The 25,718-nt window shown below is 41.5% G+C and overlaps 2 protein-coding genes and 1 non-coding gene across 7 annotated transcripts in view; all 3 read right to left on the bottom strand.

Moving 5' to 3' along the window:
- Positions 1–3,745: 3,745 nt before the first annotated feature.
- LOC145446662 (uncharacterized) lies at positions 3,746–7,885 on the bottom strand. The gene is made up of 4 exons (XM_080325014.1): positions 7,159–7,885; positions 5,979–6,035; positions 5,612–5,697; positions 3,746–4,748 (listed from the first exon to the last, which is right to left on the bottom strand). Exons 1-4 carry the CDS (start codon positions 7,781–7,783, stop codon positions 4,161–4,163), a joined length of 1,356 nt encoding a protein of 451 aa, XP_080181140.1. The 5' UTR covers positions 7,784–7,885; the 3' UTR covers positions 3,746–4,160.
- A 7,772-nt stretch (positions 7,886–15,657) lies between these two features.
- Trnay-gua (transfer RNA tyrosine (anticodon GUA)) lies at positions 15,658–15,746 on the bottom strand. Its single transcript is given in 2 exon segments — positions 15,658–15,693; positions 15,710–15,746. It is a non-coding gene; the product is annotated as a tRNA-Tyr (tRNA).
- Positions 15,747–18,240: 2,494 nt separating this feature from the next.
- The window catches only part of LOC145446101 (protein-glutamine gamma-glutamyltransferase 4-like), a 34,455-nt gene continuing 26,977 nt past the window's right edge, over positions 18,241–25,718 (bottom strand). For all 5 annotated transcript variants that reach the window (XM_080324289.1, XM_080324287.1, XM_080324290.1 and 2 more), the window contains exons 10-17: positions 25,255–25,403; positions 24,693–24,800; positions 23,392–23,524; positions 22,652–22,740; positions 21,839–22,036; positions 20,498–20,661; positions 19,485–19,624; positions 18,241–18,784 (exon numbers count right to left, since the gene is read on the bottom strand). In XM_080324289.1, the coding sequence (XP_080180415.1) occupies positions 18,475–18,784; positions 19,485–19,624; positions 20,498–20,661; positions 21,839–22,036; positions 22,652–22,740; positions 23,392–23,524; positions 24,693–24,800; positions 25,255–25,403 (1,291 nt within the window). In that variant the 3' untranslated portion in view covers positions 18,241–18,474. The remainder of the gene's footprint in view (positions 18,785–19,484; positions 19,625–20,497; positions 20,662–21,838; positions 22,037–22,651; positions 22,741–23,391; positions 23,525–24,692; positions 24,801–25,254; positions 25,404–25,718) is intronic.

Here is a 25,718-nt window from a genome sequence, read left to right as displayed (position 1 = left end):
TCACCAAATAGAAAGTTGTAAGACTAACCAGCATAGCAACATCGAAGACTTCCTGTCATTCCCGCAATAGGATTGCAGAAATGCATTTACGTTTCCATCGGCAGGGACATGGGTGCCGCTATGTTCTAAAATGCGACACGATTTAATATCGTCGCTGTGTATCATTAGGAATTGAGACGAAATTTTAAATGTGGGTCATGAATATATATACAGTCATATTTACCGAATGTAAAGGCGCGTAGATCAACAAACGAACATCGGCTATAGTCACCAATCTTCAATTCAGATGCGTACGATTTTGTACTTTGACTCCGTTTGTGTGAGCCCCAATTATGACCAGATATTATGGTGGTGAGGTGATTCTGTTAGAATATGAGACAATATATTATTCCATTGTATATTGAAGTTCTGTACCTCCGAGAAGATCATCAATATGGGACAGTTATTTGCGAAGGGCTTGGGCCGTCGCGACGTACATGATATATTTCTCGCGTCGCGTCTAATTCGACGTGACATTTCAGAAGAAATTCGTATATGCGTTTACGAAATACTTCATAAACTATATATGCATAACTTACTATGATATTTACCCCGTGAAAAAACGCTTTCCATGTACGGTTTTGTCACGAACAGTCCTACAATTCGTCTTTGGACCAGATGTCATGTATAATTGGAACTGGTGCGTACAGCTGAGAATGTTTTTTTCAACATGCCATTTCCAAATGCAAATTCTATTCTATTCTATACCAGACCATCGACAACATCATTTCAGCAGCGGCAACAACAACATGAGAAACTTACTATTTACCAGCGTGCATTGAAATGGTAGAGATATATTCATTAACCCATGATATATCTGTGTACAATTCCTGATGGTGTTCATTCACGCCACAATGATAACCAACCAGCAAACCATGTTTATCATCTATATGCTGGTCCCGATTGTGCACGAACACACGAAAAAGTATCTTTTTGAACAGATGTTCAGCATTTTTCGCCATTGTTTTAACTCGGAAATGTTTTGTTGTTATAAACCTATTTCATAAGGCCTGTATTGTCTCGGAAGTTAGGTCAAAAGGTGCCGGAGAATATGCAACTTGATATTGTGTTTCTTCGAAGTTGTTGTGTTGCTATCATAGCGACTGGCACTAGAAGTTGCACCGGAAAGGGCGGGTAGTTTTGGGTTAGTCGGGGAAGGGTATCAAATGACGAATCACACGCATACATCCTAGATGACTTGATCGGGTTACATCTCAAGAATTTGGAGTTGCTGCAGCGGTATTGTTTTGCGTCTGGGGTTATTATTAAATCATAATAGGATTTGTCTTCAGTAACGGCTGTGAATGAGTGTGGTAGACCCGTCGAGTGACGTAAATGGCACGTAAACAAACAAAATACCAACGAATGCCCGTGAAAAGCATTCGGCCTTTCGATTCTTGGTATTGCGTCCCGCTCTCTCTCTAACAAATACGTTACACAGACTGTGTCTCTCGTTTTATGCATTTTCGGTAATTCAAACTCACTATTTAACTATAGAATATACCTGCTATGACGCTAGAACTATGCGATTATGTTGGTGTTAGAAGATAGTTAGAAGTCGATCGTCTCATTTGATGACATTTAGTTGTCAGGGGGCACTGGGCAATGCACTGCACTATACTACACATATGACAGGCGTCTTGTTCCGGAATTAAACCACTCAGTCATATATGTTTTCCCGTCTGCTATCAGCAATACCTGGCATTGCACAACTGAACTGGTCCCGAACTAGTCGCGAACTATTCCCGAACTAATTCCGAACAAGTCATGAAATAGTAACTTCGTGTTGTACATTAACTGAGACGGTCCATGACCTTATGCGCATGAGACATAATAGCAAGAGACACTTGAGAACGCGTGTTAAAGTTAGGCCTGGTTACTGTTGAGATTAGAGCTAGATTAGTGCTAGGGTTCATGTAAGCCTCAATTTTTGGGGAAGGGTTGCTGTTTGAGTTAGTTGTGGGTTATAATGTCACAGGCTGAAGTGACACATGTTGAATTAGTGCGCCTTCTGTTCATTCGTCGTTTTTCGTTGCGCCGCATGCTCAAATGTCATTTTTCATTGTGTCGCATGCTCAAATGTCGGGCGATCCGCTGAGATATATCTCTTTCTATTGTTGACCACCGACTCTCGGCCGGTGTGGCTAAATTGTCATGCTGATGAAGTCAATTTACATTCGATAGCGCGCGTCGCGATTGTTTGCAATAGAAGGCGTGTCCGTTTCATGGTCTCGTCCATCGCCGGATGTGATGTCTCGCCTGTGAACCGACAACGGGGACACTGTCGTATTATTTCGCCTTCAAATGTCTTGTTTTGAATGCCATGCTGGTCAACGCGGTGTTTGCTGTCTGGCGGATTTTTCTGGTATGGCCCACACTCTATACCAGGAGTCTGAAACCTAAGGCTTGCGAGTCATATACGGCTCTTTTGATGATATGATGTGGCTTCCAGATTAATTCTGAATTTTTGAACTTAATTCCTAACTTATTTATTAACTTGTTTTCAAATGTTCATAACCGTCAGAATCAATATTCTTGTGGTAGCTAGCTAAGATAAGTCTATGTGAGGTCAAGACAATGGCATATACAGCCCCATTTAGGCCAACTAGAGAAGCCCATAATGTCCGAACACAAAATTACTGAGTGAATTCTGCGCACATTCCCGCACAATTTTCCGTGCAATATCCAACAGACGGCCTCCGTAGCCTAGTCTTGAAAGTAAGCCTATCACTGCTGATGTTGATATTCCTGCACAACACAAGCGCAGGTGTTACGAAGATTCATCCGATCAACACAGCAATCATAAAATGTCCTGACATTGACGCGTATGAAAGCAAATATTATTCCAGGCACTCAGGCCACAGGCGTAGAGGAGGTGTGATGGGTGTCGCAAAGCTGCCTAGTGCTAAGTCAATGGGCTCGTGGGAGCATCTGGCAAATAACTATCTGGCAGTTGGTAAGGTGTGCACGGAGAAGTTCATCTTTTTCTATAATGTCCTTAATAAATAGGTTTGAATTCAACAACAATCTATTGTATTCCTATCGAATGTTTCCATAGCGACAGCTATAACGAGGGCTTCGCTTCAAGCCTAACTACAAACAGGCCCACTTTCGCTTTTAAAAGGTGCCTCAATGTAGCATAAGTGGCTATAGGAGTATATTGCATAACAGGAATCCATTCGTACAGACTACAGACAAATCGGGGACGCTATGGTTTTCTAACCCATACCGACCCTCATGACCTACAATATCCCACGAAATAAGGATAACAACACTAATGGATGGGATCGTGAAGCCCGCGTAAATCAGTTGACAACGCAGTTAGCCTTCATAATGTGCTCCGTTTTCTACACCTGGTCTGTGAACAATCTCGTAGTTCAAAACACTACTACGTTGCTGTTAATTGCTGACTATGAGTAGGCACGAGGCGAATCCTCTCGTGCAGACAATGCGTGGCTGCTACAGTTGTCTAAAACAACCGGAGCCTGATGACTTTTGTTAACCGACAACCTTCGTGGTAGCGGTCTCGTCACAAGAATGTGAAGCTCTATTTGAAGCCTTGAAGCCCGCCTTGAGACTAAATTTTGAACAAAATCAGCCTTTCATATCGTCTAACTATAGAGACTGTAGGACTGTAGACTACAGTCTCTATAGTCTAACCGTCAACTGTCATTCCTCTATCATCCAGCCATCCAAACATTCGAAATTATCATCGAACAGTGGATCTTCGACCCACACGCTTTATTATTTCACAATAGAAAATTCGGGTCGCGAGAAGAAGAAAAAACGAAGTGAAAGAACAAGAAAATGAAGTAAAGCAGTTAAAAAGCAACTCAGGCAAGATGACCGTCCGTTTGTCGAGCAATAAAGCAAAATGCACCCGGGTTATTATCCGACAACAAATCGAAGTCGAGTCGCAAGCATTCCGAATTGGAATTCGTGTCGCAAAAGGTTGACTACGGAGAACTAATTTCTAAACTTGATCTCACGATACTGTCGTCATAAATTACAGCACACTACTAGGAACTAGGAACTTTGCAAGTGTTCAAAAAGCGAACGCTTGAAAACGAGAGGTTTTTAACCAAAAATTCACAGTATTGTCACGTAGTATCGATCGCGGTTCATGATCTGATTTTTCGCGATTTCGATCGCGATTTTGCAGCATTCCGTATCGTCTTGATATGATCTTTCATGGCGTTCGAGACAGGCTCGTATCCTTCCGATACTGATATCTCCGTAAAAGCGCAACGAGATTGTAAAGCCGCGACCCTCGCTTCATTAGTGTCGACTAATCGCCTGTGATGTAAGTCCGCTTTGTTGCCAAGCAATAAGATTGGAATGTGGTTGAGCTCTGCGAATTCAGTGTCTCTGACGTAACGTATGACATCACACGCTGCTTTATAAGAGTTTGGATCACAGATGCTGTAAACTACAACCAATCCATCAGCCCATCTCAGTCTGCGTTCTGCTTCGGTGAGCGGATGTGAGTCGTCGTCTGTATCGCTCCCTTCTCCGGATCTAAACCTCCGGATAGTTTTGTTGATGGTTTTTCGGAGCCGGTTTTTCCTCGACAGACCGTGAGCGGATTCGTCTTCGAAACTGCCGCTCGAATATCGGTTGTTCACATGACAAGAATCAGAAGATGAAGTCACGGAATGCAGTGATGGAGAGTGGGTGAGGTTCGTGGATTCTTCGTGTTCGACTGAAGTCTGGAAAAGAGATGAATGGATAAGTTTGACTGCTTGTTTTTCATCTATCTTTATTAGAAAAGAGAATTAGAAAGAATTGTTAATATACAATGTTCTTTTCAATTCTCTACTAGTTGCTGACGAGTGTCAACCGAAAATATTCGGGTTTATTTCAATATATATCTATCAAAATGAATAGTATTCAATTGCATACGGAAGTTCCGTGAACCTACAACAGTCCCTTTTATCAGTCACGTTTCAAATTTTTCACAGTCCGGACTGTTCTAAGGAATCTTTATCGCTTTCGCGAATCTCTATACTTTGCACGCGAACTTTCAGCGCTTGTCAGAGGGGACTAGTTTACGTTACACAGATAATCTCTTGTATGGTTTTAACCCTCGTTGCGATGCGTGCTAGTCGCATACCCTTCAAGAGAGAGTTGGTATCGCATTCCGCGCGTGTTAGTCATCGAGCGCGGCGGGTATTTTTAAGGTCTTTGTCTATCGCCTTGAAGCTGTTCTTATTTGCGTTGAGATTCGCAGTTGTACAGCAGCCATCTGATAAAAACCGATCGTGATTCGCGCAAATAACAGCCTTTACGGACAAAACATCTCGAAATACCGAAAGTGTCAAAGTTGTCTACTCGTACCGAAACCGCGTCGAAAGTGAGAAGTTGCTTTCAATAATGTAATCATGTAATGTATTGGAGTATCAGCCCAGCACCACTAGAATTACAGGTTTATATTTGGCAATCATCCCGATTTTTATTTATATATAAAGACTCTTGGAAGTACAGAACCTCAGTATACAATTGAATAATATATCCATTTTATATGTACCAATATTAGACTGTCGGAATTCTTTTCAAATAAAATCCAATTTACCTGATGAATTTCAGGTATCGCGGAGTCCCAGATGTTAACGTTGACATCTTTTCCTTCGAGATTTATCGTCTGGTCGTAAACCGATTCTGTAACATAAAAAGTCACGGTTTAGAACTGTATATTTTATCCCATAATTTCAGTGAAGAAATCCTTAAAATATGCGTGAGCAAACAATCCCGTGGTCTCAAAGTTATGCGGGCGCTTAATAAGCGGCTGGTTCGATGAATCATTTATTCAATAAACGAAATGTTGACATTCGGAATTCCCAACTGTTTCTTATCAGGCAGCAGTAACTCGTAGGTATTTCGGGAATTTGGTGACGAGAGATGTAATTAGAGTAGCAATGAATCTGTGAAATATAACTCACCGATTTCAGGAGCGTATTCGCCGATGTATCGTTTCGTTAGGAATCTCACTGTGAGTGCTGCAAAGGAAAAAATCTGGATTAGCTTTTCGTACACAATGTATTTCTTGTTTTTGTAACACACAGTGATGCAAAGTCTAGAATAGAATTTAAATCTTCTTTGCTAGCTACCTTCCGTGCCATCACCAGATTCATCGTTTCGCTTCGAATCATGTTCCGCGATAGACTACTAGTCGATATTAACCCTCTCGCCACAATCGAGAGTTCTATATTTAATTCGCAGACTATAGAGAGCGTTCTCGACCTTTCGCACGCAACGTATCGTGAGATGCTTTACGTAGTTGGATTTTAGACGGCTTACCAGAATTTGGGGACTCTTAGACAAATAAATGTTGGCCCGATTCTAATGATACGCCTCTATGATTTTATCAGCCGCTAGAAATGTCGAGGCGGCACGAAATTGTTCCCAACAACGTCACTATCGCGATAAGCATCGACTTCTAAAGGTGTGAGAATCATAGAATAAGAATTCTATTTACTGCGCTATTCGTTAGCATTCAGCACTATATAGTACAAAGTACACAAGGAGATTAAAAACTCCATCGTGGCAGTTTAGCAATATAAATCTGAGACACGACGCTAATTTTAAAATAAGATGTCGAAGCCGCAAAACTAATATCTTTTGAATAGATCACGTTTTGAAAATTTGAGTTTTTTTCACGACATTTAAAACCTCGTCAGCTTTTCACATTGTTGACAAAAATACTCTTGCTTTTCACGCACAATAATCCGATTTATACAGTCGCGGATGAGCCGTCGAATTGTTTGTGTGCAAAACTAGATCTCCGTAACGGGAGAAACTCTGGCGATTCAGAGAATTTCGCATTTCGCAAATTTCTCGCCATCAACAATTGGACTCTTCGGAAAAATTCTCTCTCACGCTAAGCTAATTTTGCGCGAATATGATTCTTCATACAGGAAACTATAATGCTTTCAAATTCTCAAATTTAAAGCAGACATAATCCCGAAAGCGATCGAATATCAAATTTTCGAATCTACACCATTTCCGGGGCATATTTCTAAAGAGGTCATCAAAATATTCACTACCCCCATAAAGAGGCATTATATTATTTACGACCTGTCTCTGTATTCTCGTAAACCAAAAGCAATAAAATGTACAAACCTGATTTTCCGACACCTTCTCCCCCGACGATGAGCACGTTGGTGCCACTCGATTTCTTTGCAGTTTCCTCTGGACTTATACTCCCAAAACTGTCTCTGTTTGTGTTGTGACTCCGAGCTTTGCTCCTTCTCGCGCGTTTGCTCGAAAAACTGGACCTCCGGCTTTCGGGGCTCGAAGGGGCCGAAGAGTTTGGCGATGAGCTTTCAGGGTACGCGCGGAAGACATCGTCTTTACTGCGACCACTGTGAGTTGAGATTGGCGTTTTTTCGTGATATAAACTCCCCGTACTTCCACACATGTCATCGCTTCTTGACCCATTCAACTTTGGTTTTCCGTCGACTGCGTATCTGATTTTCTTTTTAAGTCCGACCAAGAAAGACTTCTTTCGTTCTTTGGTGGCGCTCGGCTTGCCCGGGTCTGTCAGATATTTCACGGGGATGGCCGCTTCGCTCATTTGCCGTCGGTGATATTTTGGTGCTCGGGGCAACGTTCCGTAGATGCTTGACGCTGCCATTTCGACTTTTCTCGGTTTAGACGTATTAAGGGCGTATTCTGATAGAGTTTCTGGCGTTACGTATCTTGCTTTACCTGTCCACACCGGCTCTTGACTGCAGTTCAAAACCATTTCTTCATTTGGATTGCTCGCTAAATCGGTTTCAATGAAACTTCGTTGAAAGCTGGTACTCTAGTTATACGTGCGCATGAGTGATATGAAGCCAAACGCGGAGCAGGAGCTTTTATAAGCGCTGAGTTTAAACTCTCTCCTCTCACTCGTTAAGTAATCTGCGTTCATTCTCTCGTTTGGAAACGGATTCGTTGAACTCATTGCGACATCTGCCGAGACGCGTAAATACTCAACCCAAACCTTGTAGCTATTTTGCTATTTACCGTTAAAAGTGTTCTTTGCAATGTAATTAATCCCTGATTCATTTTTCGTGCTAGGAACTGTATGCTATGGTATTGTTTGGTTAATGCTAGTGTAAATGAAGATAGCTGGACTACAGAACGCCTGCTGTTTCTTAGGGTAGGATTGCAGCTTTGCTTCGACTTTTGTGAAGATTCATTGCACATTGCCGCAAGTGATTGCCATCAGACTCGACTGCCTTGTTATTTTGATCGCGCACACGACCGTGACAACGTTGCGTGATATCTCCACTTTCTTATCACGGAGATTGCTTCACGACTGCTCGAAACAAGTAACTCGGGCTTGTCACGCATATCGCGGTGATTCGGAAGCTCTCATTTACAACTGCAGACAACTGTGGACCATAAACAAGCAAATTATATATTTCATGGGCAAGATATCTACGAATTGTACGATGCAACTGAATCGGCGTGATTGCGAAGTTCACAGGTTTCGCGCGTTGCCTCAGACAAAGGCAAAGGCATCTCCAAATCGGAACATTGTTATATCACAATCGCGCATTGTGAATGTGCATTGTGCAACAGTCTTCAGTTACTCGCGTTACAAAGCTTCGCTCTGCTATATTTAGAACGTGATTTGCAGCAGCTATCCGGCGATTCAGCATTCGCACTTGTACACGAGTATTTACATCTGCATTGACTAACTTATGTCGTTTATTCTTAGTGTAAACCTTGGCTTTGTAGTGTCACCCTCGTAAAGTTCGATTTACTAGAAATAACCTTCGTTTTCAGTGGCTTTCTTAGTGAGATTAGCGTGAGGCACGTTAAAATTCACACATTGCGCTACTTTCCGAGAATTGTTTTTATGAGAATAATGCGACCGGCTGAAATGAAACCCTCAAGCAAGCGACGCGTGCGAGGTAGCGAGCAAGTCAATGCACGCGACTGTTGGTCTTCGCGAAGAGAATTCTTCTCACGAGCCAGAAGGCTGTCATTATTGTATTATCGCGTGAGTTGACTTCTACATATTTTAATTCCTGATAAATAGAAGGGGTGTGTGTTTGGGGTTCTTGTTATAGAGTGGGAATGGGCAATGGGTACGCACGCAGAGGCACAACCACATTTGTAACTTTGTATAAAAGACGTAGACTTGTAAAAGATTCGACTAGACGCAACATCATCATCATCATTGGTTTATTAGCAATTTTATCAGTTCAATACACCACAAAAAATGCGATACAATGAAAAGACAGGAAGATGTCGAAGCGACAAGGAGTAGTCTATGGAATCTGACACCCACCTTGGCCTAGGCGATGTAAAGAGGAGGCATGCACACTAAATGAAAGTAAAGAAGATAGTATAGAAAAAGAATGCGACAAGAAATAGGGCGGCATGTCATGGGAAGCGAGATCTATAGGTCAGTCATACGTTGATTCGTGCTCTAAAGACTCTCTCGCGACATCTAGCGCCTATCACGAAATGATTTGACACATAGACAATGTTGAGAAGGCGTTGTATCACTTACAATCGCCGCGAGCTGTTAAATCCCACGAAATATTTCTGTTGAGAATAGCTCACTTCGCTTTGCACGTTTTTTAGCGTAAGGGCTCAGTCCTACGACACAACATGATATTACAACTCGTGATTACCTAGATTTAACCACAACTCATAAAGTTGGCGGCACCAGGAAAACGCAAAATCATCCCGCTAGCTCGGTGACGTGATCGGGTCACTGCGTGATGGAAGAATACGCAATTCTAAGCTGCACTGTCTGTTAGCAGACTAGGCAACTATACTACTTGACTAATTGGAGCGAAATGTCGGTAATCTAATTCTAATCTAATTTGTGTAATGTTTCTTGTGCTCTCATTTTATTTCTAATCTAATTTCTGGCCATCCTGAAAATGCTACAGGTGAACTGTATATAGTGCGAAACGAACCGATCTTAGTGAACAGTGATTTTCTATTATCATTCTTACGAGAAAGTAATCTGATTTGATATGAAGTGAATTTGATTTCTCTTTTATTTATGTCTAATTTGTAATTTAATTCTATTTCCAAGTTTTTGTGACTTCAGTCATCCCAATTCTAATCAAATTTAGAAAAGCGGAAGATTTTCTCGTTGTCAAACTCTGCCTGTGTATGTTCGCGTGAGAAAGATGAAAGCTTGTTATGCGTCAATTTGCGATACATCGAACCGAACCTCGATTCTCAATAACCTGTCGGATGATGAGTAGTCAAACATGTCATTGGGAATTAAGTATTCCTTATCGCGTTTGCGATAACGATATCTCGGTAGCCCGTATCAAGATGCGAAGTAGCTGTTTACGGGATATCTGACACTCAGTAAATAATTCCTGTGATATCAGGTAATCTGCTCCGGTGTTGTCGTGTGATTGATAACGATACGACTAGATCCGACAGCATCCGATCGTTGGCATCAAACACATATGGTTTACTCCGAAACAGCTGACTGTAAGAGCCTACAAATGGGTCATTGAGATTGAATTATCATTTAGATCGAACGGGCTGTCACGAAAACGGTATCTGCGAAAATTGTGGCTTGTCAGAAACAAACGGATCAATTCGTTACTTGCTGGATACACCGATGATAAGAGCGTGCTAGAGACACGGACACATCATGACATAACTCCAGTGGTTCTTTACCAGGGTTCACACGAACTCCGGGAACAGCTGGAGGCCAAGACACATACAGTCATGCACCCAAGATGCAACCCTATTTGCGTCACAATGCCAAAACTCGATCACAATGCAAATGTCTAGGCTGATATTGGAGGGATCCAGGACCATGAACAGAACCAAATTTATATTTTCGTAATCAACAGCAGCAGCTTTCAATTGAAACCCGCTTTATTGAATTTAGCGCTCGGCAAGCCTGTCAAAAATGGCCGTATAGGTGCCTTTGGTCAAATGGAAAGTATGACGTAACCCAAATGCAGTGAGCCGTTGGCTGTGTCCGCGCCGTATAGGACACTTTGCTATAACGCTGTTGTTGATGCACTGCCCAGTTCATTTGGTGCAACAGTATTTTGTAGCAAAGTATTAGATGTGTAATGTCGTAGATCTTTGTTTTGTGACTTGGCGAAATTTGGATTTCTCTGAAGGCCTGCGGATTAGCGTAACAGTTCGCGTTCGCCACGCTAGTGAAGGTTTATGAACCACTGTGGTAGGCGTACGGCTATTCGCTCACACCCTCGAATAAGCAGAAATTCATTTGTAATCGATACGTTGCTATTGTCACGTTTGCAAATCTATCAAACAGTCGTTACCGTTCACGGCGAATTATTACTTCTCACGAGTTTCTGCGGTGGCGAGATAACGTACCGTTGAAGCACCAATGTGTTCCATTCCAACTCATGAAACATTTCCTAAGTGCTAGAGCTAGAGGTTTATATCGGCTCTGCCTCGCTATAGGATTTGCGTGAGCGGTGTCTTATGAAAGCCTATATTCTTAGCGACAAGAGTGTATTTCCACTAGTGCACCACCCCCGTTGTACGGGTGTGAATATACAATACACCCATGGCTCACAAAACCACAACCTACCTCAGACTTAAACCGCGGTATAAATAGGGTATAACATTTTAACCCAAATTATGCACGCACGTTTGAACGTGGGAAGGTATGCACGTAGGCATGTAGGATTTATGACGGCTATATATATTCTGAGTTAGGTTCTGTTTTCGTGTACCACTCTTTTCTGCCCTTTGGATGTGAATACACAATTAAACATACTTTTCGCTAAAAGCCTATCACGACATAATTGGTCGTGCTAAAAGTTCACAGATCAGGAATCATAATAAAGAATATCGGCCAGGTTTCATTCCTCCATTTCCAATGTTTTATCTCGCCAGGGATTTTCCACTATATAAATCATTTTAAAATCGCTGTCGTTCTTCGTAAACAAACCGTGAGCCCTCTTTCAATCCCGATGAGTGAAATATTTTGCTGCGTAATTATTTAATTTCGGAGCGACGACGCCATCAACAGCTGAAAAATGAACGTTTGAAAATAACACATTTGATCGTTTAAATGCGCTCATTACGAATTACGATTTCTCAAATGAGCCGCCATCGGCTTCCATTGCAAGTGCTTTTAATAAAATGCGCGTATCCGTTTGTTCAAAATCACGAGTACTCTAGAACTGTGGTTCTTAAGGGGGGTTCACATGAACCTCGGTGATTCGCTGAGCTATTCTCAACGTTTGCTGGAGGTCAATACACACACCCGACATGAGCAGCAGCAGATATCACCCTGATAATTTGCAGTCAATTTTCATTATCATCTTTTTGTTTGGTGTGAGAACCCTGTTCGGCTGGTTTTGTTTTTGTAACACTGTTGTTGATGTAGCCTACTCCTTTTGTGCACCTTCATTCCATAGTGTGTTAGATGTGTAACGCCGTAACCTTTTGTCTTATTCGAAAATTTGGGGCTCTCTGAAGACTTGCAGACTAGCGTAATGATTCACCAGGATAGTAAAGGTTGAGAACCACCGCTTTAGAGCGTTTGCAAGTAATTTGATTCTGGAATTGCATTTTCCGGACATGTTTAGAAACAATGTAAGTCAGGAACCCGTAATTAATAGCAACATCATTTCCGATACAGGCTCAAAATATAATCCATCGGAAGGTGCGCAGGTCTGTGCGTTTCGTGCGACATTTGACAAAATTGCTTAATGCAAACCGCCGAATGGCATTATCAGACCAATCGAATTCTTAATAAAGGATAACAGCCGGCTAACTATGGGATTGCAGTCAAGTAGCCGGCCGCAAAGTCCCAAAAACTCTCGACATAATAACAGACTCTTCAAAAACCAATGTTGAACCAATGTCACGGCACATTTACTCGTCAATCGCGTGGTGTATCGTATAATATGTGGTGTGGCGTATCGTACAGATTTTCTCAGGAAAAGAAAAATCTACTTTTACGTAATGAGAGTTTGTTGAGTATATTTCGGTCATCGTTGCTACTCAAGTAAAAGAAGTAGTAACGCCCTACGTACTCGATTAGAAGAAGATCCAATGATTTCCACAACATGTCAAAGCGACTTGAAAGTAGAAAACGAAGATTTGAACAGTATTCAAGTCAGAAAGTTTCAAAAAGTGAATTTGGTTTCGGGTTCATTCACGCACTTTTATCAGCTAATCGAAGGTGACTTTCAAAATTGCAAGATACGTGTTCACAACAAACGCAAAAGGACTATATTGACACTACAAATGGGTGCACTTTTGGAAAATGTATTCAGTTACCGCATTACTGGATATATTTCACTCAGTCTTTATAACAATGATGGCAACATATCGCAAATCTATATTTTAGGAAGTAAGCAGTCTTTGCCTTAAAAGTGTACAAGTGGAAGTAGTCAATCAACATAACTTGAAAGAGTTATGTCTTATGTGTATATAGTGCAAGTATAGGGAAAACTTACTTGTGTATGCTCCGAAAAAGTGTGGAAATACTTCCAAACCGAACACCTCTGGTTATGGAAAATGTATAGTCGCTCAGAATGGAACTCTCATTTGAAACAAAACATATTTTCCGAGCAATTGCATCGCTTTTAATTGCGGTAACCACGCGTCGGGCATGTGATCAAATCACGCGATCTGAGCTTGTTTTGCAACGTTCCAATTATACAATTATCAATAATTTCTGCAGAGCTACAATCATGCGTAGTCTGGTCGTCTGCGATGTTGCGAAGAACACGCACTATTCGCCAACACCAAAGCCCGAGATCACTATATTTCGCGCGGTCATCTTGGTAAGAAGAAACAGGAATACTATTACATCTCATTGACTCCAGGCTGATTATGGAACGGGAAGATTTTCTGACACTATCAGTCGCAACCAATTATGATATTATTGAATGATTAGCGGTTACAGTAAGTGCCCGGTCGATTGTGCGTTCGCCGATAATATCGAGTCGATATCACACGTTGAAAGAAATATCGGTATCGGCCATTTTCATGGCGTCACAACATTGTAGTATGGAGTCGCGGACCTATAATTTGCTAGACTGGGAATATAGATACAATTCTTATTGCCTACAGGAGGATGTGGTCTTAGTAGTATACTTAGTACTTGGGTAGATGTAAAAGTAGCGTTGTAAATTTCTACTCAAGTAATGTACAAGTAGAAGTAGCTATTTCCGAGTAGGTAAGTGAGTAAGTATAACAGCCGTAGTTTAGCCTGGAAGACTGAAAACTGTTTACTAGAAGTAGAAGTGGTCCAAAATCATAATTAGACCTGAGTAACTAGTTCAAGTAGGTAAAAACTACTCGAGTACTCTGATGAGTAGAAGTAGGCAGATGTTTAGATGCAACCTTTTCCAAGCAGCACAATGACTGCAAAGCTGTTCAAATAAACTGTCTGAAGTTTTTTCTAAAGTTTATGAATGAGTTCTCTCAATACTAATGTCACTTGAATATATTGCGGGTCGCCTCTGTATACAACTGGGCTCATTTATCAATCACAGGATTATTCGAAGATATTAATATAGACAATTTCGGTGAAGGAGCGTCTGTCATTTTGTGCCAAGGTTTCATTGCCGACCATCTTTCTGCGAGTGCAGACGCGAAGTCGGATGTAATACGACACGTTCTCTCATATTGCCAAAATAGTGGATTAAGTTTGGTGTATTTGTATATTCAGGATGGAGTACTAAAAGCAAGAAAATGAGTGATAATAAATCATGCGAAGTGCAAAGAAAAATATCAAGTCGAATAAATCTACCACGAGATATTCTACTTTACGGTCATATAGATCATCCACGAAAAATGTTGCTGGCCAAGCCAACGCGTCGGAACTGGTATTTGGGTCATAAACATCCCAAATTTCGCGATCAGGCTAATCAAATTTTTGGTTGGTCTTTGAAGTTCACAGTAAATTACCTGAGTAATTTATTATTTGATATTATAACTAATTTCGCGAATTATCTCGCGAGTCACCTAAAATCTTCTCGCGGGCCACGGGTTGGCTGTCTCTGAACTAGATATGTCTTTTTAATGTCGGTTAAATATATCGAGATTATTGGTGAAGGGGGCTATAGGTATCGGTATCATCGGTATTGGCTCAAAAATCCGATATCGGACGGGTTGTACAGTAGTTACAATTTCTCTGCTCAGTAACAGCAAATAGCTGACATTTATACATTTTCGTCTCATCAATTTGGGAGTTATTACTGATGTACCTTCACCGAGAGAATTTTCCGTCTCTGCTGGTCATAAGTAGGCTTATGTTTTTACAGAATATTCCAGAACAAGTCCAATCGAGTCAGACGTCAGAGATTATGTTCTTTTTAATGGTCGTTCAGGCGATTTCAATGAGAGCTAAAGGTTACGATTATAATTGAGGTTTTTAATGCGATATCGCTGACGGCGATGGTAGGTACTGAAAACTGTGACACTATTGGGATAAGTAAGACTATATTTAGAACCTTCACTATGCAGTCTTAATGAGCGTCGAAATAATAGATCAGCATTGCTAATGAATTTATAAAAAATGCAAGTAATGGTATGCCAAACCGCATACTAGTGCAAATATTTTGATGCGTAAAGTTGTATTACAACGTACACAATTGAACTGAAAACCACGAAAATTTAGAAACAAAAAATAAAATGTCCTTCGAGCCGGATTCGAACCAGCGACCTATGGATTACCGCACCGTGAGCACTACAGTCCACCGCTCTACCAACTGAGCTATCGAAGGTACGGTAGTGATGCAGTCTTTTCGAATATTATACCAAAACTCTCACGTCGATTAACCTTTATCGAAAACCGAGTTTGATATCAGATGTTCTGTGATCAGGTATTACTGTCTACATGATTTACTACGGTTTGACGATTTAGTAATATGCGAGATGTACAGGTACAGTCTAGCTCAGTGACTACTTCAATGCCGGTCTTCATCTGAGAGATTGTATATAGTATATGAGTGTCACCTTCAAGACCAAACGGAATTAGTTCCATTAGGTTGAACTAAGTTCGAAGGCTCAAAAACGGCCAATGATGTCCTATCTCCTTCACCCTAGCAATGCACTCACTGTAATATTGACTGCACCTAAGACATATAAAACAACTTTTAAACTTTCAAAGGTTAAACCGTACCCAGAGTTGGAAAACTAGAAAATGTTCAGTTTTTTCAACTTGGATTAGAATTAAATCTACTGTATTCGCAACGTCTTTGAAATCAAATCAAATTCAGAAATAGGAAGAAATAAAAAAGTTCAGTTCAGTTCATATCAAATCAGAGGCATGAGAATTGCAAGTGTAGCCTATGTACTGTACGTACGTGTACGTACAGTTGTACCATAGCAATTTACAACGTAGCTACGTTGTAAATTGCTATGTTTGTACAATGTACACCGTACAGTGTACACTGCTTCTGTACAAAGCTTCGCACTAAGCAGTTCTCCTGATGGTAGCATTTTCAGAAAAACCAGAAATTCGATTAGTTGAAATGTGAGCATAGAAATATTTCACAAATTAAATTAGAAGTAGTTCACCGGCATTTCGCGAGTTAAATTTTGCCCAAGTCTGGCTGCAACGCAGCTATAGTGGATGATTGATGAAGGCTGTTGATGAAAAATTGCCCCATGACAAGACATCATCATCATTGGTTTATTAGCAATTTTATCAGTTCAATACGCCACAAAAAATGCGATACAATGAAGAGAAAGGAAGATGTCGAAGCGACTAGGAGTTGTCTATGGAATCAGACACTCACCTTGGCCTAGGCGATGTAAAGAGGCGGCATGCACTGCACACTGAATGAAAGTAAAGAAGATAGTATAGAAAAAGAAAGCGACAAGAAATAGGGCAGCATGTCATGGGAAGCGAGATCGATAGGTCAGTCGTGGTCCGGTAATCTTGAGGATGGACTGGACATGAAACTCGCACCGACAAGAGCGCAGTTGTAAGAAACTGTTTTCTTATAAAGTATAAGTTCACGTTCATCCTTCATACTTAAGATCGTGATCGGGCATCTGACGTCATCACCAGAAATATTTACGATTCTTGTGGTGCGGAATAGTGAGATTATCAAAAGAAACACGATTTCTGGCGTTTCGTCGGATATAGGTAGATGTTTTGCTGACTTCCCCCTAGATTATCTCGGAAGAGATTCATCTAATCACGCATCATATCTTTTAGTTCACATAGACGTGACGTCATCAGCTGCGATAACGTCTTTTCGGATAATGTGCAGTTGATGTTTTGTCTGCTAACTATCTAGCGTCTTTTGTCTACTTAGGATCATTCGGCTTTTGCCGTGCGTGTCACAACGAACCAGTGCGCGATGATCCGCACCATGATTTGGCCGAATTTTTAGAAATGATGGCTGTTCTGCTGCAACACCTTTACCCATCACCGTAACAGGCGCACCCTCCCCCCCCCCCAATTAAAGGGGGCTAACGTAAAATAAAATTTGTTTGTTTGTGTGTGTGTGGCCTATATGCCACGGATATTGCGAATGCTATGTACAGAGGTATCGATGAAATGATACGTAGAAGGCAGGGTGGTCTACGATGGCAAATCCCCAGAGATTTGGGTGAATAACCTATGGGGCCCCGGACCAGCGTATTTTTATGGGGGTGAATTTTATGAATCGTATATATCCGAGCTGTTCTGTGGCACTGTTCGCGGTTCCCGGGTAACTACGGTAGCCGCCGTGGCTCTCTGTAGTCATTGTTGTGTCGAGGATCATCAACTACATAGTGAGGTATTTTACAGTGGCAACTGAGATCATTCCAAGGGGAATTCATCAGCTTTTGGTGAGACAAAGGGCGGGGTGGGATGGTGGTTGGATTCACAGCTTTCTACTTTATCGGAGGAGGAGGAAAAATTTCGAATCGAAGAGAGTTTGAGTCGCTGATATTATATTGATGATGAAATGTGGAACAAACTCCAGAAATCCTCGATGGATAGCGATCTTTAGTTTGCTGGAGTTGTGAATGGAATAAAGTCAAATATTACTTCAAAATGTAATGACTTATCCTTATACGCTTTAATCTGATACTTCTAACTCCTCTGCCATTAGTAGCATAAGCCTGTCAACTCACACAACGAGCACCACCTCAAAGTTTTGTGGTAGGCTGCAGGATATCAATTCATCGAGTGGAACTGGCTTATACGCGTTCGCCTGATACTTTCAACTCCTGTACCGATGGTAAACCTGTCTACTCACACGATAGAACACCACAAGGCGAGTCCGATATTGATACAGATTTAATGCGATTGAAAAATATACTACCGGTCACTCAGGTTTTATTGCCAGCTCAACAAGGCGGAAGGGATGTCACATCATCATAATATACTCGAGAGAAAGTTACATTGCTAGACTAAGAACGGCGGCAGAGTTCAATATAGTATGCGTATCCTCTCATGACGTCACCGTGTAGTGCTTACATCTAAACCAAGTGTCCATTCTGATATAGCTTCTACGGCGTTGGTGTAGAACTATCTTGCGGTTTGGATTCTGTCGCTTCGGATTCATTTTGGTCTGCTTTGTCTTCTGCCGGTTTCTCTTCCTCCTTCGCCTCTTCAGCCGGAGTGTCGCTTTCTTTTGCCAGTTCCGGAGTCGACTCCGGCGCAGGCTCAGGCGCATAATCCACTTGGATGTATTGGCTCTGCTTCAAGTCCTGGACTTGCCGAGAGTCCACGTCAGCGATCAGCAATCGGTACTGTCCAGCCCTCTTTGGAGTAAGGGAGAAAATCGACTCAGCCTTGGCGTTGGGCAGTACCACGCCCCTGGAAAAATATATATACTCAGTCAAGGCCTACAATTAACGGGTCGCAGACCAACGCAAAACCCGTCAAAGTCGGACGACGAGAAAATGTTCAGTTTTTCCTAATTTGATTAGAATGAGATTGATAGATACACATTTTTTAGTTGGAATTTCAAAAAACTTGAAAATTCATTTCAATTCAGAACTAGAAAGAAAACAACAAAAATCATGTTCACTTCATAACAAATCAGAGTTCATTTTCAAATGCGTGAGTATGAATATGCCTCTACGTCAAACTAGACACGTTTCGCACTATACAGTTACCCTGTAGCATTTCCCGTAGAACCAGAAAATAGATTACAGCGTCAAAGTAGCCATCGTTGGTGCCCAAGTAGAAGTAGTGTAACGTCGTAAATTTCTACTCTAGTACAAGTAGAAATAGCGATTTGCAAGTGAAAAAACATCTAGGCCTAGTTTTGCCGAAAAAATAACGACGGTAGTGGTTTCAGAAAGTATATTCCGGCATGAGGTTGCGTACTTTCAACAGTTCATCGGTGGTGGGTGTTATGAATTGCAAGGAGTATCTTCGTGGAAGATGTCTAAAATCATAACAATTTGAGTAAGTCTAGGCGAGTCCCGTTTGAGCTGAGGTAGCCTACTTCGTTATCGCTATTCAAGCGGGCCTATACAATTTACTAGTCATCGACTAACCCAAAACTTACATCTTATGAGTGACTGGGTTAGTAAGCCCGGCGCCCTCTAGCGTGATGGTCACGTGAGTGAGTTTGATCGGGAGCGGGTTCGTGAATTTGACGACAACGTTCGATTTCTTGCCGACTTGAAGGGCTTCATCTCCTTGCACCTGAAGACAGTCGAGATTATTCAACGGACTGCGAGTGATACAATTAGGGTTTGGCAAAATTGAGCACCTCGGTGATTCGATTCTGAATCGAATCGCTTTCGGGTCCAGTCGAGTATCACTTATCATAATGACAGGACGGTATGGAAAACGTGGGAAGTTCAAATAGGACTGTCGTCTCCAAGTAGAGACTTATGAAGAATGTGATTGGAGTAGGCTGGCTCTGGATCTCCTCTCTCAACTGGTACGAAACAAGAACTCCAAATGGATGAATATCCTATTAAAATACCGTTGAAAAATTGCTGGTAATATCCTGGTAAGACCAAATACTCCGGTAAATAAACAATAAATGAACAGACCAACAACAACAAAACAAAGCTGGCTACTTTCACCGCGTCGCTCACGAAATGAGTGCACGTGCGCTCCAAAGCAGTCCAAGTGGCGAGTGAGCCATCAAGAAAATAATATCCACCGTGACAAGGACCTTACACGCGACCATGCCTATTTCATTGCAATTTGTGACAATGCCGTGGGTTGATCACGACGTCTCAGATATGTCATATCCGCTAACATGCGCATGCGCAGCTTTGTACTACATGTTTCGAATGCTGCGATAAGACCATTCGATGTTTCAAGTTTTCTTTAGTGGAATATATTATTAAAACTATCATTTTAGTATATAAATTAACCCTTAGCGGCAAGGCGCGAATAATATCAGTATCCCCAAAACACATCTCTCACTATTCGATTCGAATCATTGGAAGCATGGCCATGGCCATGTGAGAAGTAAGACTCGATTCTGATAAAGAGTACTCGAATCACTGTGCCAAAAGCTACACATAATCGGTAATTCACGAGTTGCAAATGTAGTCGCACCTCTATATCTACGCAGTCTTTGTTCTCCAGCCTGAATTCCAAGTCTTCCGAGAACATTTTCTTGGTTTCCTTCACGGAAGCCACGGCCAGGAATCGCATGGCGTTGTGATCGACCAGCTTTCCGTTGTAGCTAGCAAAAGACACTGGAACCTCTTTCGTGACGCCTGTAAAATCGCGTGAGCTCGGATTTATAGTCATCATTTTTACCACCATCACCTATCAGTAGGGCGATTTTTTTTTACCTAAAATATCAATATTTTGACATTTTTTACCTTAAAAATCTTAATTTTGTCCAAATTTGACCTAACGTATGCAAATTAGGTGTTTTCCCACATAATGTTAGAATTGTACTACTTATCTTCATTTCTGGTTGGAACTGTTTGTCCTTACGAAGTAGTTTTGCCAGAAAAAAAAAACTTTTTTGCCTCAAAAACTGATAAAATTTTACATGGAAATTTTTATCTCAACGAAATCTGACCCTATGAAGAATTCCAGTAGTTACATTACACATTATGGTAGAAATAGTTGAAAAATTTTGTAGCACAACGAAAGATACTTTCCTACATTCTCGGTAGAAAGTGTCTGTCCTTACTGAGTAGCTTGCCAATAATGGAGAAAGAACGTTCAACAGCAGCAGTTGTTGGCTGACAACACTGAAGTTGTGCGCACATCTGCTCGTGACAAGCCGTGTTGCTTCATTCTGGCAATGGTGTCTACATCACAGTTTTTCATCATGCGCTTCTTGATATAAGAACCATGCAATGCCCACGCAGTCTTGATTCAGTTGGGATATCGCGGTACGTTGGATACAACACATTGTCAACCTATTTGTTTCATTTGAATGTTTCTGATTCGCAATGAGCAGACAATGGGCCGTCTACAACGTTAGGCCTATAGAGTAGGCTACAAGCTGTAAAATGTCAAATGATAAGTTCGCCGAGAGCGCAAAATCTACGACACAAGCGAAATGCAGGTTGCAAAAAAAAAATTTAACTTTGGAAACAATTTTGACATTTTTTGACCTAACGCTACTATTTTGACCTAATTTTGACTTTTTTGACATGTCAAAAAAATCGCCCTAACTATCAGATCAGTAATCTATGATCCGTATTGGAGTAGGTCAATGCTAATTTAAGTAATCCAGATTTGGCCGAAAGTGTTGTTTCTTTATATTCTTAAAGCATTTCATTAATTGATTAATACTACTGCTTGTCTGCGTGTATGGCATCAGTTGATCGTCACTCGTATTATTTCCCTGTAACGCCGCACAGCTACCGGTATACTGTACGTGTACACTATACGGCTGTCTTGGCTAATCCAGATTTTGCTGAAAGGACTCACTAGCGCCGGCTTCCATCTGGAAAGGGTCGAATTTCATTCTTTTGACGAAGGCCTTGTTGATTCCGGTGTAGGTTGTGGTGTGGAGAGACGTTGTCAGGGTGACGGTCTTCGCTTCGGAACCGTTGTTCTTTAGTTCGACCTTGACGGTGAACTCTGTGCCGTTGTATATGTCGTCATCTCCCGGCGTAGTGCTGAGCTCTGAGAATGAAGGCGAAATCGAATAGTTTTAAAGGAACGTTCTACACTACAGAGAAGAACGCCTTCATGCTTAGTCTGCAGCAGTGGATATTACCTTCTGCTAACCTGGCGAACCCATACGCCAATATGCAAGCCCTCGACGTACCCCAAGTTTTCGCTGAGTGACAATAATTGTAATCTGCCACATCATACATTCAATACATTTCTACAGAATAATGGTGCACAAAATGAACTGTGTATTAACAACAGCGTGAAAAGATCATACCAATTAAAACTTAACAAAAAGATAACAATGAATATTTACAACTAATCAGTATGAATTCTGCTGTCTTGACCTCCGCCGATATCTTGAGATTGACACACTCAATACCTAGGGTTCGCTTGAAGCGCGCTTAAGAACCACTGTTTTACGGTCACATTCATATATTTTATGGATTGGTCTGAATCATGGGGCCGCTATCACTTCCGCTATGGATGCCCTAATTATGACTTCAATGCCATCAAATTTCGGCATGCATCTGCCAGAATATAGCGACCGTTACATAGCAATATCCGACTCGATGGCAATTTTGCAACCATCGAACGAAAGGACAGAAAAGTTGTTTCAAATCTCACCGAGAGCAATTCCGTCGGTGGGATCCTCTTCTTGCAACGCCAACATTCCTTTCTGATATTCCGGCTGTGATCCGAAGCCGTACGCCAATCTAAAGAATGAATTTTCAAGTAAAAGTTTTCAACTTTTGCAACTTAGATTAAAATTAGAATGGCAGTTACATTTAGTTAGTCTTTTCCAATTTACATTAGTATTGGAATTACTGAATTCTTAAAAAAAAACTTGGAAATTGAATTGAATTCGAAGAAGAATGAAATTCAACACAAATCAGAGTTCATTCAAATAAGAATGGAAAATGTCTGTACACCAATCTCGGCTCGTTTTGCACTATCCATGCACTATTTAGTTGTCCAAGTCTGGTCAATGAACCAGATTGTCGATATATCTCAGGGGTGAGTCGGGATTCCGTTCGCGTTCAACATCCAACGAAATCTCAAAAAGGTGTTACACGTAAAAAGCACCCAACACAGCCTTATATATATCTACACAGGGATTTGTGTTAGTGACTCATTTTCACCCATTAAAAGGGGTCTGAAAACACAATTTGGTACCCTCAAAGTGGCATTTACACCCCAAGCTGGTGGAAATCTGATCAATGCACCTATTTTCCACCCATGAATTCATAGTGTGTAGCACTGGATCATTTTCCAGCGATATTCGGACCCACTTTTAGTTCTAGGTCCGAGTTCCCAACCGCTACAATGTAGCTATGCTTCAAAGTATTATAGCAAAAATGAATTACCTGAACGCAGCTCTTTCCTCGTCTGTACCTTCCGGAAATTTGTAGTCGTCAGTCAGATCTTCGCGCTCGTCGAGACCAACCTTCTTGGTGCTGATGTATTTTCCCACAGACCGCGTGTAGCGCTGTCCAATCTCTGTAAACGTTCACAATCAAACAGGGAGGACTAAGGCGGGTTTGATGCCGTTGAGGTGCAGTAGACCAGTGGTTCTCAACCGCGGTGCCGCGAGAACATGAGGTGGAATGGGGTATACAAAAATACGGGCATCCAAATTTTGAGAAGCATTGGGGAAGCTGTTTATAAAAGAAGTACTTTCAGGACGGGGAACAACCAATAAATAACAGAGTGGACTCTGGTGATCAGCGTGATATGAAGGAAAGGGAAATAAGTGGAAAATTAAAATCTCGAAGTAGCGGACGAAATTCCTTCTTTGACGTTGATAGACAGGGTTGCAATACCGTCCCTAGTTTTACATGTGTCAATAGTCTGTCTTATTTTTGGCATACATGTGTCAATAGTCTGTCTTATTTTTGGCAATGTGGCCGTGATTAGGCAAACGTGATCGCCTTTTTGGGCCATCTGCGTACAAGAAAGGTCGCGAACACGTGATATTTGGACTGAGCGAAAATGGTTACCTTTTTAGTCATTAGTTTAAAATGTATAAATTTGGCGTATAACAGCGCGCTCCATAAATTTGCTATACCAGTAGTACGCATATTTTTAGGGGGAACTCGGCGTCATTTACTTGCGCCATTGGAAGATGACATATTCACACATAAAACAGCAACTGCAAATCTATACGAGCGCTGCCCATTAATGCTTTAGAATGCATAACAATGTATTAGACTCCGTATACGACTGGTAAGTACAGTGAATTTAATAGTAGCCTCCAAATACATAGTAATAATGTTCTGCGACCCGCGGCATCTTTTGTTGTTTAAATGCGGCCCGTTATACTCATGAATTTCAGAACCCCTGTGTTAAACTATACTCGGGGTTTTAGGCTGTCATTGGATTTTAATCTGTGTCGATGGCAACCCTGTTTACGAACCTAGCGCAGTGGTTCTCAATCCTTTTGATCTCGCTGCAGCAGTTCGCGGCCCCTTATAGCACCCCGAGTATAAGATTCGGGAAGCTGATGACCAAATAAAGGACGTCACCGGGACGGTGATTTTGCGACTAGATCGAAAGCGATGACCATTCTGTAATAACCACCGTCAGATTCTGCTAGGTTGTCGGAGGTCGAGAAGAATCACCGAATCAGACACATGAATTGAAACTGCTATGTGACTGTCAAGCCTACTTTGAACTTCCATGCTGCCGTCGGGAAGCTTTTTCGCGATCCAGGTGATTCGGTCGGAATTGACCTCGGCGAATACGAACGACGTCTCGTAACCGAGGTAAACTTCGCCTGAAATAGAAATGAACAGTGACTAAATGACCTTTCTACCGACAAGATTCACGAAGAAAGATGGCGTATATTTATGCGCCGAGTAGACTTGGACAACTGTGTTACTGCTAGTTGTCTATAATTATTCAGTAAAATGCCAGTAATCGAGCTCTAATCTAATCTGTGAAATGCTTTTATACTCTTATTTCAATTCTAATCTAATTTTCGGTCTTCCTGATAATACCACAGAGATCTGTATCACGCGAAACGAACCAAGCTCTGTGTACAAACTGTACATATACATTTGCCGTTCTCGTGCCCATGAGAATCATCTCTAATTTGATACGAACTGAGTTATCTGAACTTGTAAAAACTGTTTAGCCATCATTCCAATTTGGAAAAGCTGAAAATTCTCTAGTAGTCCATGTCCAACACTGGCGCGGAAGCAGTAGAGTGCGAGCCGAGCTGCACAAACCTTTTTTGATGGCCGCCAAAGGAGCGGGTCCGGTTTGGAACAACCCGAGGCTGATTTCCTGCGGTGTAGAATCCACAGCCTGCCACCCTCCGTAACCTTCTGGCAAGTCTTTTCTGGCCATCCAGCACTCGTTCCATACGTGGAAATTCCTGTGGTAATAAAATAGCATCGGTTTGGATGATTCAGGCTTGGCATCACGTGCAATGCGAGCAGAGGTGGTCAAAGTTATCAGAGTTTCTATTGAAGAGGAAGTAAAAGTGATGACGTTAATTTTTACTCAATTAAAAGAAGTATACATATCAAAGACATCTCAAAACTAATATGAAAAGTATGCTCAAGTAAGCAGTTTCAAAAAGTAGTGATTCATCTAAGGTGACTATATAGCGTTCAAATTGCGGGATCCATTTTCGAGACTAACGCAATATCACCAATGACTCTACAAAAACGCGCAAGGATATCCCAAC

This window comes from Botryllus schlosseri, chromosome 9 (genome assembly GCF_051294905.1).
Source record: "Botryllus schlosseri isolate E-star chromosome 9, Bs_hap1, whole genome shotgun sequence".
In the NCBI taxonomy this organism is placed as follows: Eukaryota; Metazoa; Chordata; class Ascidiacea; order Stolidobranchia; family Styelidae; genus Botryllus; species Botryllus schlosseri.
The sequence above is the reverse complement of the archived record's forward strand: the minus strand, read 5'-3'. Positions and strand labels throughout refer to the sequence as shown.

Coding starts and splice junctions, on each gene's coding strand:
- LOC145446662 (XM_080325014.1), bottom strand. CDS start 7,783: ATGGTTTTGAACTGCAGTCAAGAGCCGGTGTGGACAGGTAAAGCAAGA. Junction 5,698..5,978: donor CGAATACGCTCCTGAAATCG/GTGAGTTATATT, acceptor TTTATGTTACAG/AATCGGTTTACGACCAGACG. Junction 4,749..5,611: donor CGATACCTGAAATTCATCAG/GTAAATTGGATT, acceptor TCTCTTTTCCAG/ACTTCAGTCGAACACGAAGA.